This window comes from Cornus florida, unplaced genomic scaffold (genome assembly GCF_030987335.1).
Source record: "Cornus florida cultivar Cherokee Brave unplaced genomic scaffold, ASM3098733v1 CherokeeBrave_3.0.0_Hap2_Chr07, whole genome shotgun sequence".
NCBI classification, from domain to species: Eukaryota; Viridiplantae; Streptophyta; class Magnoliopsida; order Cornales; family Cornaceae; genus Cornus; species Cornus florida.
In genome coordinates this window covers 8,794,047-8,813,989 of record NW_026775577.1, presented here as the reverse complement: position 1 = coordinate 8,813,989, position 19,943 = coordinate 8,794,047, and the positions used below count along the sequence as shown (strand labels likewise).

Below are 19,943 nucleotides of genomic sequence, written 5' to 3'. Positions count from 1 at the left end.
ATCTATCATGTGTATGATCTGTTTCCAACTTACTTGTCTATATCAAGCGCACATGTGCAAGACTACCCCATATGCGCATGTGATTCAAACTAAGATTTAGTCAAAAACACAGCTCAACGGTATCCTTGAGACAGACTAAGATGGAATGCAGTTCATAATGCGCATCAATGTCATTAATGCTAAACTCTTAAATGAAAGAGATAATGTAGCATAACTGTTCATAGATCTAACCATGTTAAACGGAAATTCTGTTATTCCTATTTGACACCTCAATCCATTGAGCGTCAATTGCGGAAAACTGGTACACAACACGCTCATTGACCATATAGTCTTTGCACTATCCCAAGAAATACTCATATCCTCGATCAGATCGAAGTGTCTTGATAAGTTTACCTAATCTGTGCTCCACATCAGTCTTGACCTTCTCAGAATATACCAAGAGTTTAAGACTTGTGTTGCATCAGATAAACTTATCCAAAACATGAGTAATCTTGCTTGGATGTTCATAAAACCACACGTGTCAGTGTGTACCGACTCCAATTGTCCTTTATGTCTATTTATCTATCATTCAAAACAAGGTTCACAAGTTTGGTTTAGGCTCCTCTGCCTCACTAGGTAATTAACCTTCTTTGACCAATCTTTGAATCTCATTTTGATTGATTATAACCCAAAAATAGACACTAAAAATACAATGAGTCAGGAATAACAATTTTTCTCTTAACATTCAATCTATAATATGCAACATTAGTTTCTATATCCTGCAAATCTTAAGAGTTTGTGATTATAGTATATTAACCATCTTTCAATGCACCAGAAGAAATCACATATCTATTCAATTTTATAAAACCAGTTTTAAAAAATAACAACACAGTTTTTATAAACCAAAAGTGAAATAAGAATGGGATTGCGTCTAACATCTGTGCATAAAGATAGTTCTCTAATACTAATATCCTCATACTCTCTAATTTTAGATGTAATACTCCCACTGACTTAGCTACAACCTTAACATTAGGTCAAGTACAAATATATTCCATATCATCGAGGCTTCTGGATTCCTGAAATCCTTGCAATGAATTGCAAACATGTTTAGTAGCTTCAGAATCTATTCATCAGGAATTAATAGATACAACCACATAACATGGCTCAATGATTAAATATATATTTACATATACCACGTCATTGCTTAGACAGTTCGTCCTTTAGTGTCTTCGTTAGCAGCAAAAGAAATAATTTAATTTGCCCTCAACATACACTGCCTTATTCCCTTTAACCTTTTGGATACCCATGTTTTGTGCTAGCCTAGTCCTATTATCATCCTTCTTCTTTGCTTTGCCCGTCCACTTGGGCCTAGAAGAAGATGGTATAGACTAGGTTAGATTGATAGGAACGCCCATACTCTTGATTATCCCTTCATCTGTTACCAATTCTATAAGAATATCAGCGAGTGTGAACTCAAACTGATTCCTTATTTAGCTCACTCTAACAGAATCGAACGAGTTTGGTAATAAGGCAATAATCATGTCAACTTGAAACTTACCGCTCAAGTCAGCCCTATTGATCTCTAGCTAATTTTTAAATAATAAACAATCATTTTCCAAAATTCGATTTCATACTGGAGTTCCTTAGGCTATCTTAATGGTGTTCAAGTCTGACATAGTACGTAAGCATACGCCCTATCTAATCTCACCAAAACATCATATTGACATTTAACATGATGCTTGAAGAAAATAAAATAATGTAAATGTTAGCTTTGGAGCGTATTCGAGGTAAACTCTAGAATATTGCACCAAGTCATCTCATTTGCCTTATTTCACTTATTCAAAGCATTAATGCTCTCTTGGGTATCTTAAAGTAAAAGGATTAGGTTTAGGAGTAGTAAATACGTTTGTACCCTTACGTTGTGAATAAAATATCTAAGTTCCTTTCCCAGTCAATATTAATGACGTCCAGTTACATTGAATATGTAAGCAAGCAGATAAACTGGATTAGACATAATTAAATTGAATATAAATGCATTCATACAATATGCTAGGTGAATTATTAATAATGTCATGCATATTTAAAATTAAAATGAGCTTGTTAACCACATAATACAATAAATCTCAATCGAACAAAAGATCATTATCATTATTGGTGAACAATCCCTTTTAATTAATGCGGATCCCTCAACTCTATAGCATAATAAATCAACCAATCAATATGTCAATAACTTATCCTGTTGGAGGAGTTCATTATTACTATTGTTGAGATTCATTTACTATTAGGCGAGCACTTCCATTAAAATAGTATGTGGGTCCCTTAACCACTGCATGAAAAATCGAATAACCAATACGCCAATAACTTATTCGGTTGGCGAAGTTCATTATTGCTATTGGCGGGCAAATCCCATCATTTCCATATCTCTTAAGACAATTCCTTGTCTATCTATATGAAATGATTCCCGATTATGTTTAGCCTTTCTAAAATCACCTAGTATAGACCACTCCGTTGGGGAGCTAACACTATTGATTTTAGATTGAGTGTATAACGTTATTAATGCTCTAATGAAAAATAAAACATTAAATATCTTGTCATTATAATCTAGACTCTTTAAATCATGCGTAGGGCCTTATTTTTAAAGATCTAATTACAATGAACATTTAATATTATTATTTTCATGAGTTAACCATTCTTGTAATATTAAAACTCTTCAAATCATGCGTGGGGCGATATTTTTAAAGATCTAATTACAATGGTGTTAATAACAAAGGCCATGGGGCAATGTAAAAAATCCCCGCTCCCACTCAATTTTTAATCATTCATAATTAGGGTTTTCATTTTATTCATTTACATGATATAATGCATGCAAAACGTCTTGATTTTAATCCCATTAAATTTAGAAAATATTTGGACTTTAAATGATTCACTAATATTTAATTTGAGGCACACTTTAAAAATAATTTACAAAAATGATTTTTCGTTTCCCAATAAATGCCCTCAAATTAATTAATATTTAAATCCAATTAATTTTCATAATTTAATTAATATAAATCAAGTCATTTAATTAAATATCATGGATCCAATGCATGAATAATAATTAATTAACAATTATATAGTCCATACATTTCATACATCGTATAAATAAATAAATAACAGCTAAAGCAAATAAAATGGCCAATGGAATCAGCTTTTAACATTTAACTACTCTAAGTATCGCGGGAAGATCATCCATCGGCTTGCAAACACCCACATAAGGCTGATACGCACCAGGAGAAGCAAAACACCGCTTGGAACGCGCCTGGAGGGCCCCATACGCGCTCACACGCGCCTGGGGCATGCTGCAGGTGAAGGCACGCTCCCCCACGCGCTGGTACGCACCTGGGGCGCGTCCCACGCGCCCCCACGCGCTGGCACGCGCGTGGGCGCGTAGGACGCGCCTCCACGCGCCTACACGCGCGTGGAGGTCATCCAACCTTGGCTTGCACGCGCCAGCATATGTCACCTCCTGACGCGTGTTCCTCACGCGCCAGGCTGACCCTCTATGCACCACATCTGATTCCAGCCTCCTCCGACGCCTCTTCTCGCCGCCGGCGATGCTCTGGCCACTGGAAAAACGCCGAAAAATTCCAGAAAAATCAGAAAAATTCCCAGAAAATTAAATTAAGCCTCAAAAAATTCCAGAAGAATTCCAAAAAATTCGAAAAAATTCCAGAAAATTACTGAAGCATAATTTAACCCTTTTGGACCTTCTTGAAGCTTCATAGCATCCTTTGATGAATATTACATGGCTTTAAAAATATTTACAACTTGAAATACAATGGGAAAAATAAATTACATCATTGAACTTTCAAACGGCTAAATCAAAGCCTTAATTACATTCATTCAAAGATAAAATTACATTCAATATTCCTATAAGCTTCATCCATGGCCCAACCATACATCATCATTCATTCACAGTTATTCATACATCATCACGTATCAATATATATCAACATATTAAATCATACATCAACATACATCAATAAAAATATATATGAATATAATTTTGGATCCATGAATGATGATTTTCATAAAATCATGATCTCTAGTAATGAATCAAACCTCGCTCTGATACCACTGTCGGGAAACGTGCAAGTTTTAAAAACTTTTCGAGGAATTTTGATTCATAGATCTTGATTCATCACATAGAGACAAGTTTTATGCAAAAATAAAAATATGATGTATCATTCAATTAATGGATTGAATAGTTACATCAAAGGTCTGAGTAAACCTTTAAAACTTTCCTCTAAAGTGAATGTTCTCACTTATTGTAGATCCCTTAACAAGATGCCTTCTCCTTGGATCTCCATCTTCTTGGTGATTATTTTGCCTTTAGGAATCACTCATAAGCCTCCATGAATTACCTTGGAAAACTAGGCTTGTGGGAGCCTCCATTAGATGAGAATATAAACCCTAATTTTCTAGAGAGAGAAAATATATGTTCCTTTTTCCTTCTGCTAAAAATCACACCTAAAATATACATAGACCATATATATTTATAGGTAACATAAAGGTAAAGAAAAGGAAACAACTAATCATTCTCATTCTCTAATTCACATGTCTCAAATCTAATATGATTCCAATATCAAGTTGGGCTATGAGTGAGAATCCATTGGGCCTATTATTTTATTGGCTACAATGAATTAATAATTGGCCCGGTCCATGGACCCAATTCAATTAATTCATAAATTAATTTCTACTCCACTAAAAGATATTAATTGAACTCCAATTAAATAATAAATAACCACTAAGTCAATATTGCACTTTGACCCCTCTATGCATAATTAGTTATCGGATAAATAATGCCATCAATCCGACTACTTAATTAATATATTTATTTTGGTACCTTTGATTATTTCTGGCTTGATCACAATAAAACATTTGTTTGACAAAAAAATAATAATTTAATAAATAAATATATAATAAATCATTTTGTCTAAAAACATACGAAGGCCTTCGAATTTACTTTGTGATCAACCATAATCAATACAAAATAAATACAAGTAGCAATGATGCAAATATTGAAAATATAACCCTCTAACTATTAATTACATAACTACCCAAAGTGTCGATCTAAGGATTCCGAAGAATCCGCCGAACAAATCAAAGTAATTATTAATTAATAAAAGAGTCTATAATTTTCTCATGCTTAAGGTCAAATGTTATGACGGTGCTAGGGAGCAATTGCATACGACGGCTCTTGCAATATATCTCAACCTAACGCGGATCCAGTTCAAGTCTTAATTAATTATGAGTCCATCCATAATTACCGACTATGAAGAATTTATAATTACTACGTATATATCATGCATTGATTGCCATCACATACATATATATAAATATTTCTTGTAATCACAGGGACACTATCAATTTCATAGTGAATCGAAACATAATACATTGAATTCACCAATTATATAAATCATAAATATTTCAGATATGTCAGGAACATATGTCACTTTAATCTAAATAGGAATTTGCTTTGCCAGGGCATATAAATCCCAACACATGTTACATTAACTTGATTAACAAGAATAAATTTTAAAATTCACTCTTATTAATATAATAAAAAATTATTAAAAACTCACTATAATAAAAAAGTTGGATTCTTCAACCACCTCAAAATTTTTGGGACACATGAGTAACTTATTTACTTTGTATATTCTAACTAGCAATACAACTCTTAAGCTCTACTTCAGTTTTATCTCCAATTAAGCTTTCATAAAAACAAAAACTTACACAAATTTATGAAACGCAGCGTTTTGTTTTTCAGGCCTTCAGGGCTGACAGGTAACCAATTTTCAAAAGAAAATGTAACGATCAAAAGACCCGCCAAAGGATGACTTCGAACTTCAATGGCACATCTTATTTCTCCCCTTTGCCTTACAAGACTCTTCTTTTTCTCATCCAAATCCAAGTCTCTCTACAACACTATAATACCCATATGCTCATTACATATCTGTGCGATTTCTACAGTTACATCACGCCAAACACCCCACAATAGAAAAACATTTTCCCACATATTCCAGGAATGCTCAAATCAAAGATTGCTGAATCCGGGAAAACAAGCCCACGCTCGCATGATCGTATCCGGGTTCGATCCTACCACCTTCGTTAAAAATTGTTTGATTCAGATGTACATTAAGTGTTCCGACTTAGACTGTGCATACAAGGTATTTGACAGAATGCCCCAACGAGACACCGTTTCTTGGAATACGATGTTTTTTGGTTATGCGGGTTGTGGAAATATTGCGGTAGCACAGTCATTCTTTGACTTGATGCCCGAAAGAGATGTGGTGTCGTGGAATTCTATGATTTCGGGGTACTTGCAAAATGGTAATTATCAAAAATCAATTGACATTTTCTCGCAGATGGGGAAGATGGGTATGGTTGTGGACCGTACCACTTTTGCTGTTGTTTTGAAAGCATGTTCATCTTTGGGAGACTATGATGTGGGGATTCAGGTTCATGGGCGTGCTGTCCGAATGGGTTTTGATCATGATGTGGTAACGGGAAGTGCAATTCTAGACATGTATGCGAAATGTAAGAAATTAGACGAGTCTCTGCATTTTTTTCATGCAATGCCTGGGAAGAATTGGGTTTCTTGGAGTGCTATAATTGCGGGTTGTGTTCAAAATGGTGAGCTGCTAGGTGGTGTAGAACTATTCAAAGAGATGCAAAAAGAAGGTGCTGGGGTAAGTCAATCTACTTATGCTAGTGTTTTCAGGGCATGTGCAGGTTTATCTGCACTGAGATTGGGTTCTCAATTGCATGGTCATGCATTAAAGGCTGATTTTGGATCTGATATCATATTAGGAACTGCCACTTTGGATATGTATGCAAAATGTGGCAATCTGTCTGAGGCTAGAAAGCTATTTAACTCGTTGCCACATCGCAATTTACAATCTTATAATGCCATGATTGTTGGGTATGCTCGAGGTGATCAGGGCTTTAAAGCTTTGCAGCTGTTTTGGCTTTTGTTGAAGTCTGGTCTTGGTTTTGATGAAATAAGCCTATCTGGTGCATTTAGCGCTTGTGCAGTAATCAAAGGGCATTTAGAAGGGATCCAGGTACATGGTTTAACAATTAAGACTACTTTCTTGCCCAATGTTTGTGTTGCAAATGCCATTTTGGACATGTATGGAAAATGTGGAGCTCTGGCTGAAGCTCGTTGTGTGTTTGGTGAAATGGAGAGACGAGACGCCGTCTCTTGGAATGCAATTATAGCAGCTCACGAGCAAAATGGAAATGAAGAGGAAACACTATCACTATTTGTTTGGATGCTCCGTTCAAGGATGGAACCTGATGAATTCACTTATGGTAGTGTTCTGAAAGCTTGTGCTGCCAGGCAAGCTCTGAACAGTGGCTTGGAGATCCATAACAGAATTATCAAATCTGGTATGGGGTTGGACTTGTTTGTGGGAAGTGCTCTTGTGGATATGTACTGCAAGTGTGCGAAGGTGGAAGAGGCAGAGAAGCTTCATGACAGACTGGGGGAACAAATAACAGTTTCGGGGAATGCAATAATCTCTGGGTTCTCATTGCGTGAACAGAGTGAGGAAGCTCAGAAATTCTTTTCTCGAATGTTAGAACAGGGACTTGAACCTGATAACTTCACGTATGCAACAGTTCTTGATACTTGTGCTAATCTGGCAACTATTGGACTTGGGAGGCAGATCCATGCCCAAATTATCAAGCAAGAATTGCAATCGGATGTGTTCATATCCAGCACTCTCGTCGACATGTATTCAAAGTGTGGAAACATGCAGGACTCTAGGCTAACGTTTGAAAAAGCACCAAAGCGGGATTTCGTGACATGGAATGCCTTGATCAGTGGCTATGCTCAGCATGGTCTTGGAGAAGAAACCCTTAAGGTTTTTGAGGACATGCAACTGGAGGATGTGAAACCAAACCATGCGACTTTTCTTGCAGTCCTCAGAGCTTGCGCACATGTGGGGCTTGTTGAGAAAGGGCAGCATTACTTCCATTCAATGCAAAGTGATTATGGATTAGACCCTCAGTTGGAGCACTACTCATGCATGGTGGATATATTAGGGAGGTCAGGCCATGTTAGGGATGCGTTGAAGCTTATTCACGAGATGCCTTTTGAGGCAGATGACGTTATTTGGAGAACTTTGCTTAGTATTTGCAGAATGCATGGGAATGTGGAGGTAGCAGAAAAAGCAGCAAGTTCTCTTCTGCAATTGGACCCTCAAGACTCTTCTGCTTGTGTTCTTCTATCGAATATTTATGCTGATGCAGGAATGTGGGATGAAGTTTCGAAGATGAGGAAGATGATGCGGTATAGTTCGCTGAAAAAGGAGCCAGGTTGCAGCTGGATTGAGGTGCAGAGTGAGGTACATATGTTTTTTGTTGGGGACAAAGCTCATCCAAGATGCAACGAGATATATGAGAAGCTGGATGTGCTAACAGGTGAAATGAAGTGGGTTGGTTATGTAACAGATATTGATTTTATACTCGATGACAAGGAGACAGAACATGAGCACATAGAAGAGCTTAGAATATGAAGTTTTAAGCCCTTTTAATTTAGAATTCAAAATTTTTGACCACCAAAGGAACTTGGGAATATGAGAAGGCTGAAAAGAGCAATCACTTTGTGCAAAATAATTCAAGATTATGTATGTCTCTGGTCTTCCCCTCCCACACTGAACCAAGATTTAGTTCGGAAACTAATATGAGAAGACTGGGATTGCCCATGCTTTTGCTAATTCAGCAAGAACAGGGAAGAAGTGCTGGAAAAGGACAAGAGTGGGTCACAATGACTTTCAGAAAGTTCATAGATTAACTGACACTATGAAAAAGATTCAAGGTTATATAAGTGTGCATGATAAAAACGATATCATGTTTAGTTCAACAAAATAGTTTTGTAGTTTGGATCTGAGAAGTTTATGGATTAAAATGTTCTGGGATGAGAAGTATCAGGAAACTGAGGCAATAAAGCAGAAATGCTGAACAAATTTGTAAGGCAATAGGCTAGTTTTCTCTCACATTTTTGGGATTTTGGTATCCAATTTAAGAAGCAATTTATAAATAATAGATAATAAATGGGATTTTGGGCTTCCAAGTGAACATTCTCTAAGCAATTTATTAAATAGTAGTTTTTGATAGTGCAACATTCTACTAAAGGCAGCTTCTATGTTGAAATAATAATATAGTTATGCACTTCTTGTGGTAACCTTTTTATAATAATGAGAACTTCTAAAATTCTCTATCATTATTGGTTAAGGCGGTTGTTCTGTAGGTGGACGTATCCGTACTCATTTCCATGTCAATGAATACAAATTGCTACAAATTCGAAATTTTATTATTAATTTCCTCTAACATCTCAACAGTCTAACAAAAACAATTTTTTCATTCTTAAAACTATCATGGAAAAGACTAAATACTATTACCAAAATTCACATCTTACAATCTTTTCAAAACAAATTTTCCATTCTTAAAAAAAAGACTAAATACTACCAAAATTCACTTAAAACCCTTTCATCTAAAGCATATGCCTGCTTATCCATTTGTTTTCATATTTCATGTAGTTAGCACGTTATGTTTGGCATGAAATGTTTACAGCATGTACATGTAAATTTTTAAACAGAACATTGAAAATAGAGTACCTATGATAAGAATTCACAAACATAGTATATGATATGTACAAATACACACACCAAAAAAGCTTTAGTACTGTTTTATTGAAAATTTAATAAAAAAGAAATTATATTTTGTTTCAGAAGGTTAAGCAAACTCCCTTTAGACCTCCCCTTTAGAGGGATAGATTTGAAGCAACTGGGCAATTGCCCATTTGTATATAATAAATATATATATATATATATATATATATATACATTCATTTCGATTTTAGTATAAAATGAAAATTAGAGAAATAGTTTTTTTTTAGTTCTATCAAAAGTTTAACTCTTCACAACTGTGAAGTAGATACTTGTACGAAAGAGTCGCATCGGTGTCGTGTTCACGTCAAACTCGGACACTCCTCGGACATATGTACGAACACTTTACCAACACTTCTTGGACACTTAGCCGACACTTTCAAATATTTCTAACACAAGCTTACCCGGTAATTTTGAAAATAATATGAATAGATAAAATTAACATTATACACATATCATGAGCGAAGCATTAAATAATATATGTTCTTTTAAAATAAAAATACTATTATGATAAAATAGTGAAATAATTGTATATATAATATTAAAATCATTACAAATTTTACTATAAAAATTAGAAATGAATTAAAATTTTATAATACTAATCCTCAATACATGTATATAAACAAAAATTTATATTTATATATAATCGTATCCAAGCCGTACCTGTATCCTAATTTTTTAAAATTTGACTTGTCCACATATCTACGTGGCATCACACTATATACAAGTTAAGTTCTTAATTATGGCATTCTGGGACTTTTGGATGGAGGGGATAGAGCCAATTATACACTCTTTTCATAGTCAATGTGGAAGCTCATTCTTCTCAACCTCCACAGGGAACGCAAGACGAAGACATGCTTTATAAAAGCTTTTTTAAAAAAATAAAATAATACATTGACATTTGTAGATAGATATTATAATTTGGAGATATTTGTTTAAGCTCCAAAGAGTAGAATGCCACTATAATGGTGCACCACCAACATGTGAGACCACCAAAGTCCACACAATAGTAAACTTTCAATTCACTTGTGAAGTGGTTAATAGCCAAAAAAAAAAAAAATTTGATTAAACCTTTTGCTATGTTTGGAGCATGAATTAGTTGTCTTGAAAAATGAACTTACTGCATTTGAACAAATGCATTGTGATTGCACGATTTTTGCGCAATATAGTCACCAAAATAGACTTACTCATTATCGGATCGAAGATCAACAAGATTGAGAGGACTCGAGAAATTCAACTAGATTGTTAAATGATTCATAAAACTAGCATCAAATTATAAAAGAAGTTGCCCAAAGACTTTGTTGGAACAAATTTTTTTTTTTTTTTTTTTTCCTAGTTAGTACTCACACACATACATCTCTTATGAGACTTGAACCCCTGACCTCCCTTTAGGAAGTAAAAGACTGATACCACTAGGCCACTGCCCCGTTGATTTGTTGGAACATTCAACCCAATGGTGATTGACTCGTGCTTTTGCTTTGAATCCTGTGGTCTGATTTTAGTTACATTGGATGCTGGAGTCGTGCTTGGTCATGTACAGGGGACGGGTAAATCGATCACGGGTAAACCTGTTCGAGGAGCTGGACGCTCTACCAAGTTACCAACTAGGCCATTGAGTAATTCCTAATTCCAATTGCTTTGATCTCTGTCCAAATGTTGCAATGTTCTTCTGTTCATATCTAAAAGCATTATGAGGAGATAAAAACCCCAGAATGCAGGTTATAAGCTGCATAAAGCTGGTGTTGATTTCACACACGCACCAAAAAAGAGAGCCCCAAGAACAGAAAAATATTCAGTACCTCCAGATAGTACACCCAACCAAACCAATGAAAACTCACCATTTCTCTTGACAATAGGAAATAACAATTCATCCGCTATTTTGTTCTGAACAATGAAAAGATACCCATGGAAACCAAAACAAACCATATCATTTGAAATGTGCATGACATGACAAGGGAAAAAAAATAAATAAATAAAAGGATTACTGCAAAACCAGTCACTCAGTATGCTAGTGAAATCGGTGAATTGGGCTTCAGACAAAACTAATCAATTTTTATGCAAAAACAAATTATAACCCATGAATGAAAAGATATAGGGAAGAAACGATACTATAGAATAGTTAGACATCGAAGCCTGCAACTAAGTTGTCATTACTTCAAAATTTTGATGAGGGTCATCTCTTACATAACCTGCTTAATACATTCTATTTAACAAAATCTTGATTCGAGGCTCTACATAAGATCTGTTAGCAAAAAGGTAGAAGAAGCTCGACAGGAAGGAACTTTCTTCGACGACTTCTTGAGGGAGACAAATACCTGAAACTATCCTTAGTGCAGATCGATCTGATGAAATTTTGTAAATTGTACATAGACAATCATATCTTCGACCAAATTATCGATCATGATGCTAGTTTTCGCTCTCCCAACACCCATCCTTATAAAGCTTTCCTACAGAAGGTGAGAGAAGCTTATGGGAAGCCAAGAAACTCAAAAACTCACCAACCAATCTGAAAGGAGTGAACAATTCTCTTGCATTTAGGGTTCTCTATGAGTGAAGAGCATGAACTCCCCAGGTCAGACAATTAGGTCCACCAAAACCATCAAAATTAGCTGTTTGGATGTTGAAACAACAAGGCTGCAATGATTGGAATCGCTAAAGTGAGAACTCCCATACAAACACACTTAAAGTTAAGCTGCCTTGCACCTATATTCCTCTGAGTCTCAAATTTGGATGTAGAACCAGCAGGCCCCAATTCAGCCTCACCAGCAGAAACTTGTTTTGGCTCCTTGTCTAGCTGAAAACAGAGTAAAAGGGATAGATATGATTCAAAACAGTGATACATAATCTCCCTATGCATCACAGTGATGTTTGCAGTAACACACATGGAGCAGGGGCAAAGAAATGGTAAGATTAAAAAACAACAACAATTTAGTGTTTGAGCATTCAAGTGGATATTTTTGTCTTTGTGATACTGGAATAATACTTTGAAAGAAATTGCAGTTCTATCACGACTTAACTACCAAAGCTTGAGACATTTCCATATGATTCCTCAAGGATTATTGAAATATGTGTCGGAGTTTAAGCCAAGTCATCATGTATGCATAAACCTCGTAAAAGAATATTGAAACTGCAGCTGACCAAAGCTTTACAATTTCATTTCTTTACTTAAAATTTAAATATGAGCAAAAAGTGACTGATCACTGGTGTTCAGGTCTATAAAGAAGGATAAAGGAATAGCACAAAAACTTCACAAAGAAGTCAACAAAGAAATGAGGTACTTACAAAGGGCTGTAGCCTAGTGGTACTTCCTCACCTTCCAAAGTAGAAGGTCAAGGGCTCAAGTCCCCTTTAGGGGCAAAAGTGGGTGTGTCACTGAGTTTCTTGCCAAGGTTTAAAAAAAATGAGGTAGCACAAGTGAAACAAGGTTTTTGGAAAAAAAAAAACAAGAAGGCTTTCTTAAAGGAATGCTAAATCAAAATCTTACAGTGAAAATTATGTCACTGGAAAAGTAAAACCTCTCTCTCACACACAAAAGGAAAAGAAAAAAATAAATAAATAAATAATATATATATATATAGAACAGCATCTTGTTAGGAATGAAAATGACAAAAACTTGAAATAAAAAATTCTCCACTTTGTAAGAGAGAAAGGAATGGAAAGAGGGAAGGAGAAAGGAGGGCATGGAGGAACAGTTGGTTAACCAATTATTTGGTAAGTATGTTAGTTGTTATGTTACTACATCTTTTATTCAAGCTTCAATTTATAAATTTCAAGTTATTTTGCCAATATGGCAAATTCGCAGGAACCCATATAATTTATTTGAAGAAGGAAGTGAAGATACCATGACTCCCTCCAGGCTCCAATGCAGAGGGCAAAAATAAATTGTGTTAATTCTAGATTCCCATGCCCAGAAGTTTTATCTTAATGGGGGCAAAACAAAAGCCAAACTAAATATTCTCCGTTACTTTAAGGGACTCAACAACAATTTTTCATAAAATTGTGTTCAGTTATTTAGAATAATGCCAAAAAATAAAATAAGAGCAGGCATACACCGCATTTATCATACATATTGTACCATGTACCATATGTACCACATAACATAAATTCAAATGGTATACCAATTAAGTTATTTATCAATTCACCTCTAAAATGTGTTCACATAAAGTAAGATATGAAAACAATTCTAATTCAAAATTTGTGCAAATTAGCTAGGTCAGAAAAGGTAACTGGGAGGATTTGCATCTGTGGTTTCAGATCCCTTACAACGGAAGGCACTTCTTCATCCACATTAGAAGTAAAGTAACATAAGATTCTGCATATTAAATCATTGAATATGCAAATCAACAAATTATTAAGCAAACAAGATATTTGGTCCAGAACCTACCTCAAAACTGGTAGCAGAGAACTTAGTTGATTCTTTACTTTCTTTACAAGTCGTGGTAGTGATATCATGCTTGGAAAGCAAAATTCCCTTGCCAATTCCTTTGCCGTCATGGCTCAAAGTTACAGAAGAATTCTTATTCTTATGCAGTAAATTCTCCAGCAAAATTTTATTCTGCTTCGTCAGCAAAGATATCTGTGTATGAAATACAAATAGTTAATTACGGAACATTGGAGAGAGAAGTATGTATTGAAGTGATCACTGGAAAGCATGATCAATATACATCTCAAATTATTTGAACGGATAAATAGGACCATTCCACTTCAAGAAATCTATTAAGATCCAAAGTTTTATATCCCAGAGAAATAAGCTAGGTCAGTGGTCTTTTTTATATAGATTTAAATTCCAAACTCTATTTCCTAGAATTATCTAGTCTTTGTGTCAGTATTTGATATGTCAGTATCTGAAAAAGCTCAACATATTTGTGTTAATATTCTTCAGACACCGCTAGGGATGGACAAGCAGAAAAACAACTTTTTTGTCAAACTTCAGTGACCACATCCCAAATCCTTTTTCTTTTTTTCCTTTTTCTTTTCTATTTTCCTGGGGGCGCGGTTGAGGGGGGACAGGGCTGAGATGAAAACATGAATGTGAAGCTTTAGCCAACATTGCACCTAAAAAAAATTAGAAAATGTGTACTTTAAGACCTGTTTGTGAAGGCGTTCTCTTTCAAGAGCCAGTTTCATGACCAAATCTGTTATCACTTTAGTCCGGATGTTGATATCCTTTGCCATTGCCACTTTTTTATCCTCAGCTTGATGCATCGATGCCTCCAAGCATTTCATTCTAACTCTAAGAAAACTCAATTCTTCACTGAGGTCAGAGTTAGACTCAGACAAAATAATACACTTCTCTTCTGCATTCTCAGCCCGGTTTTCAGCTTTTAAAACCTTTGACTTCAGATCCGCAATTACATTTTCCATGTCAACAATTGTGGAATACAGCATGCTTTGCTTTTCCTGACTTGCTTCAGCAGATGCCACCGCATGCTGTATCTGAATATCAGATTCCCTCAACTGTTTCTCAAGTAAATCCACCTTCTCAGATTCTTTCAGTTGCTCCTCAAGTGAACTCACCTTCTCCCTCAAGGTAGAGACCGCTGAATTGGAGACGATTAATTTATTTCTGGCTTCACTGAGGCTGCTTTCTAGCTTCTGTAAAGCACTGTCTTCCGCTTTCTGCTTTTCCATGGAATCTTGAAGCTTAGAACTCAGTTCTCCTTCTCGCTGAAGTGAACTATTTAGATTTAACTGAACTATCTGGAGTTGACCTAATATTTCTTTGGAAATTCCCATAAGAACCTCAGCAGCATTGTCCGCCTCAAACAACCTTTCCAAAATGACTGATGTTTCTTCATCCATGCAAAACACTTCATGTTCTGAAGAGTTCAGCCTTAGTTTCAGTTCATCTTCAATTTGTCTTGAATCAGCTACCTTCTTCTCGAGATCCAACTCTCTTGCCAAAGATTTCTCTAGCATCCTCAGAACATGCCTCTGTTGTTCAGCAGTCTGCATTCTTATCTTTGCATTCAGGTTTTCACCATTTTCTACAAAGTCCACTCCATTGTCATCATTCCCTGTAAACATGCATTCATTAGAGTTAGTGACAACTAAGGTTTGTCATATGGATCACATGTCTTTATGCCTGCAGAAAATATCAAAATACTTGTACAATCTCATTTTATAATCCAAACCAAATTTTCTGTCAGAGGACTACTAGGAAGCTGCAAAACCAGGACAATTAAATATGAATGACATACAAAAATTTCATTCACCACCTGCAGAAATTCAGGTTTTAGCAAAATAGCAGGCATTAATGTTTCTCATGAATCAACTCTATGGTGGCTAACAGAGTCAACCAAGCAAGTTTTAGTAGGAACATGCATTGGAGCACTTATGGATTTACTAAGTGGTGGCTTCAGTGCCTTAAATTTACGGCAACCCCCCAACCAAAAGATAAATATATTTAAGCATAAGTAAGCTTACAATTTTCATGTCCACCATAACTGAACAAGATCCTTTGGAACTTAGCAGACTGCATCCTTATTTCTGATACCTGGTCTAGTGACTGCTTTAACGATTCTTCAGAATCATGTAACTTTTCTTCCATTTCCTCGAAAACATTTCCCAAGTGCTCAAGTGATGATATAGTTTCATGGCCATTTATGATCTCCATCTGGAGAGTAGATATAAAGTCAGTCAATTCGCTAACCTCTGAATCCAAAATTCCAGATAAGAGATCAAATTCCAGTGCCTTCTCAGCAGAATCACTTGAGATATGTTCTCTCTCTGAAACAAAGCCCTCAAAATCACTCTCCCTCGTAGCCACGTGCATCATAAGTATATTCAAGTTAACTAACTTCTCAGAAGAACATGCCACATCTAGTTCAACTCTTGTTACAACCTCTAGTTCTTGCATTATATCTCCACTGGACGAGATCCCTTCAAGTGGGTGAACAGTACTTGAATGTGCCTCCAACTCACCCGCATTGACACCTTCAGTGGCAACATAAACTGCATTAGTATCCATTCCAATGGTCCAGTTTTTGCAGCTCTGAGACCTGAAAAGATGGAATATCAGGTTAGTACTTCTGGGTAACTACTGAAGAGCTATCAGGTGTAATAGGGAGAGGGAGGGAGGGAGGGGAGAGAGAGAGAGAGAGAGAGGGGGCAAGGAGGTAAGGATAGATCATATTATAAGTGAAGAATTGAACATATCACAGGTAACAAGGTTAAAAGATGCCCTTGTAGAAAAAGCTAAAAACAGTATCTTTGTTTTTCCCAATTCCTTTATTGGGTTGTGAAAGGACATTCCAAAATTAGGAGCCGGATAATGTGGGGTTTAAGTGTGAGAAGTCTATTTGAGAGTGGAAATGAATGAATTACCATCTACATAAAATCAGGGAAAAATAGAGGGGGAAGAGGAGAGAGAGGGAAGAAGGGGGGGGGGGGGGGGGGGGGGGGGGGGGGGGGGGTGTTGTGTGTGTGTGTTGTTATGAACCAAAATTTCTATTAGTAAATGATGGTTTATGATATATGAGCGGAGTACCTGATGCTACGTTTGGTGAGACGGATGGAGAAGTGGATAGAAGGGAAAAGGGGAATGTGTTCTTTCCTCCTTTTGTTTGGTTGAACAGAAGGAAAATAAAATTATAAAGGGGTGACACCTTCCATTATTTGATAGGAAGGTAAAATGAGGAATCAACATGATTTTACCCATGCCCTTACAATATGACATAATACACATGAAAGGATTAATTAATAAAGATAATATAGTCCTTTCAATTTTATCTACAAATATTCTTCTTTCCACCACTCTTCTGCCCAATTTTGGACCGAAGTAAATCGGTTGGCCCCAGTGTTATTAAAGGCCCAAGGCACTAGAGGTCGTTTGGAGCCTAACCGCGAGACGCGCACCTGAGTGAAGTGAGGCGCACAATTGAAAATTTAAACTACCATAATAACATTCATGTCTCATAAGTCATATCAATATTCTAAAAATTAATATCAAATATAAAAAAGTAAATCTATCAACTATACAAGCATCCAACAACCATAAAACAAAGCACAAATTTGTTTTCTTGAAAGGCAAAGCAAAATGTGTTTTTTTGAATGGCAAAACAAAGCACAAAAAGAAATAAATATTTTAACCAAAAAAAAAAAATTGTTAACAAGAAAAAAAAAAAGACATGAGAGAGAAGAGAACTAGACAAAGAGAGGGACGTAAACAAAGATAAGAAGAAGTTCCTTCTATCATATGCATGGGCTTTCTTTTTTTTTATTAAGCTGCCAAAAGTACCCTTTTTGGCTTAAGAAATAGAACAATCGTATTTTTTTAGATAAATATCAGTGAAGCGCGCCTCACAAATAGGACGAGGCGCAACCGAGGCGCGCGCCTAGTAAACATCAGTGAGTCTGGGATGACAACAGACGCTAAACCTGAGCCTCGAGCCTAGGCACAAGCCTGGGCATGCCTTTAACAACACACTTGGCCCAGAGGGATGCCTCATCTATCTGCCCATCATTTCATCTCCCTTCACCTTACTGCAATCAAAGCACTTTCCTTCCTTCCCTCCCTTCCCACCCCTTCCTGCCCTCCTACCAAACATAGCATAAAGCAAGCCCATCTCATCATTGGAGCTAAGAGAGATATATGGCCATACATCTCCATGAATCTTTGTTCCTCTCGACGTATGCCAACGTAATAAGCTAATTTTATCTTATAATTTGTATCCACTTACAGCTATGAAAACTTTCAAATTTGAGAACAACATCAACAACAACAAGTGTATCATTACCATGGTTCATCTAATAATTTTCTTTGTCTAGGGTTTTATGCATGTGATTTGTCATTTGCATCTTCTATAACAGTAGATGTGATAAAACTATAGAAGCTATCCATTATATGATACTTTCCAATCTATCCATCTATGTGTGTATTATTATATTTGCAGATTGCATGTGTGTTCATAATTGAAAGAACCCAGATTTAATTTCACCATAAATTACCATCTGCACATTCCAAAAATTCAAAAGATCAACAATCTAAGATTCCCAATTCAAAACTTGTGATATATAGGGAAAAAATGTCTGAATCAATCAAATTACACCACAATTTTTCAATAAATTTATCGTCAAAAGAATTAAATTTAACACATATGCTGCATATATTTACACCGACGTACCTTAAGAAACTTGTCGGGCGAGAGGGAGAGGGAGAGGGAGAGGGAGAGAGAGAGAGAGAGAGAATGAAATGAAGTACGCCCTGACAATCTCGAACGAAGCAACTGACTTTAAGACAACGCGAGCCTGGGAGGGGGGTTCATGGACCTAAGTTATGGGTCAATCTACCTTCCACCATGGGCCGGAGGCCCAATATGTTCAGAGTATTCAAGGACTTGTTTGGTTGCATTATTTTTCAATAACTGAAAATAAAAAATATATATATTTGACTAATGCTTTTGTTTCATGATTTTTGCTTTTATTAGTGTACTGTAATGAAGTAAAAGTACGAAATGTATTTGGTAATATTTGTTGAATCGCTTCTAAAATTGAGGCTAAAATCAGAAGCACCAAAATGATGCTTTTATTTGCCTCCGCACTGTAATAAAGTACTTTTCAAAAAAAAAATCTAAACTAACATTTTTAACTAACCATTCAAACTTGCAACACTTTTTACTAAACATGTTTTCATATTTTTGCTTCCAAAAATCTTGTAACAAATTTACGTTACAAAACAAGTTTCGAAATAGTGTTGAACACACCCTAAAGTAGAACATTGCTTCTGATTCGGGTCAAAACAAAAGTGCAAAACAACTGTGATTGCCAAATGGGCTATTTTTCTATTTCGGTTGACAATTTTTTATAATTATTTTACAAAATTTCAATTTTAATTTTTTTTCGTGAGAACTATTTTTCCTCAATTAAGAAAAAGTTTGTTAACAAACCAATGCTTTATAGTTTTTTGAAAACAGTTTTTTTTTTTTTTTAATTCATGAGAACACTATTTTTTTAGTGATAAATTAAACAAATCCCAGTATTTGACGGAATTAGTTTCCCTCACCAAGGGCGTGGGAACACCAGCCAGTATGGCTCTCAAAATAATAATAATAATTTATAAACATCATTAAAATGGAGGGATGGTAATCACAATCACTTTTCTATGGACTATATAATTTAGTTAATATGATATTAAATTATTTAAAGACGATATTTGAGTAAATTAATTTTTAACCATAATAAGAACGCAATATTTGCAATACGAATACAATATTAACAATACACAAAAATCCATAAAACATTTGTACA

The 19,943-nt window shown here is 35.6% G+C and overlaps 2 protein-coding genes across 3 annotated transcripts; one reads left to right on the top strand and one right to left on the bottom strand.

Moving 5' to 3' along the window:
• Positions 1 to 5,684: 5,684 nt before the first annotated feature.
• LOC132316034 (pentatricopeptide repeat-containing protein At3g02330, mitochondrial) lies at positions 5,685 to 9,088 on the top strand. Its single transcript, XM_059814521.1, has one exon. It carries the CDS (start codon positions 5,871 to 5,873, stop codon positions 8,541 to 8,543), a length of 2,673 nt encoding a protein of 890 aa, XP_059670504.1. The 5' UTR covers positions 5,685 to 5,870; the 3' UTR covers positions 8,544 to 9,088.
• A 1,915-nt stretch (positions 9,089 to 11,003) lies between these two features.
• Positions 11,004 to 18,889, bottom strand: LOC132316033 (WPP domain-interacting tail-anchored protein 1). Of its 2 annotated transcripts, none has more exons than XM_059814518.1 (5): positions 18,821 to 18,889; positions 16,122 to 16,696; positions 14,784 to 15,712; positions 14,080 to 14,271; positions 11,004 to 12,489 (listed from the first exon to the last, which is right to left on the bottom strand). In XM_059814518.1, exons 2-5 carry the CDS (start codon positions 16,663 to 16,665, stop codon positions 12,301 to 12,303), a joined length of 1,854 nt encoding a protein of 617 aa, XP_059670501.1. In that variant the 5' UTR covers positions 16,666 to 16,696; positions 18,821 to 18,889; the 3' UTR covers positions 11,004 to 12,300. The 2 variants fall into 2 exon arrangements, with proteins under 2 accessions (XP_059670501.1, XP_059670503.1); XM_059814520.1 differs by having other exon boundaries at positions 11,004 to 12,485.
• Between the last annotated feature and the right edge of the window lie 1,054 nt (positions 18,890 to 19,943).

Coding starts and splice junctions, on each gene's coding strand:
- LOC132316034 (XM_059814521.1), top strand. CDS start 5,871: ATGGCACATCTTATTTCTCCCCTTTGCCTTACAAGACTCTTCTTTTTC.
- LOC132316033 (XM_059814518.1), bottom strand. CDS start 16,665: ATGGATACTAATGCAGTTTATGTTGCCACTGAAGGTGTCAATGCGGGT. Junction 14,272..14,783: donor GAGAACGCCTTCACAAACAG/GTCTTAAAGTAC, acceptor TTTCATACACAG/ATATCTTTGCTGACGAAGCA. Junction 12,490..14,079: donor TCTCTGCTACCAGTTTTGAG/GTAGGTTCTGGA, acceptor CTCTGTTTTCAG/CTAGACAAGGAGCCAAAACA.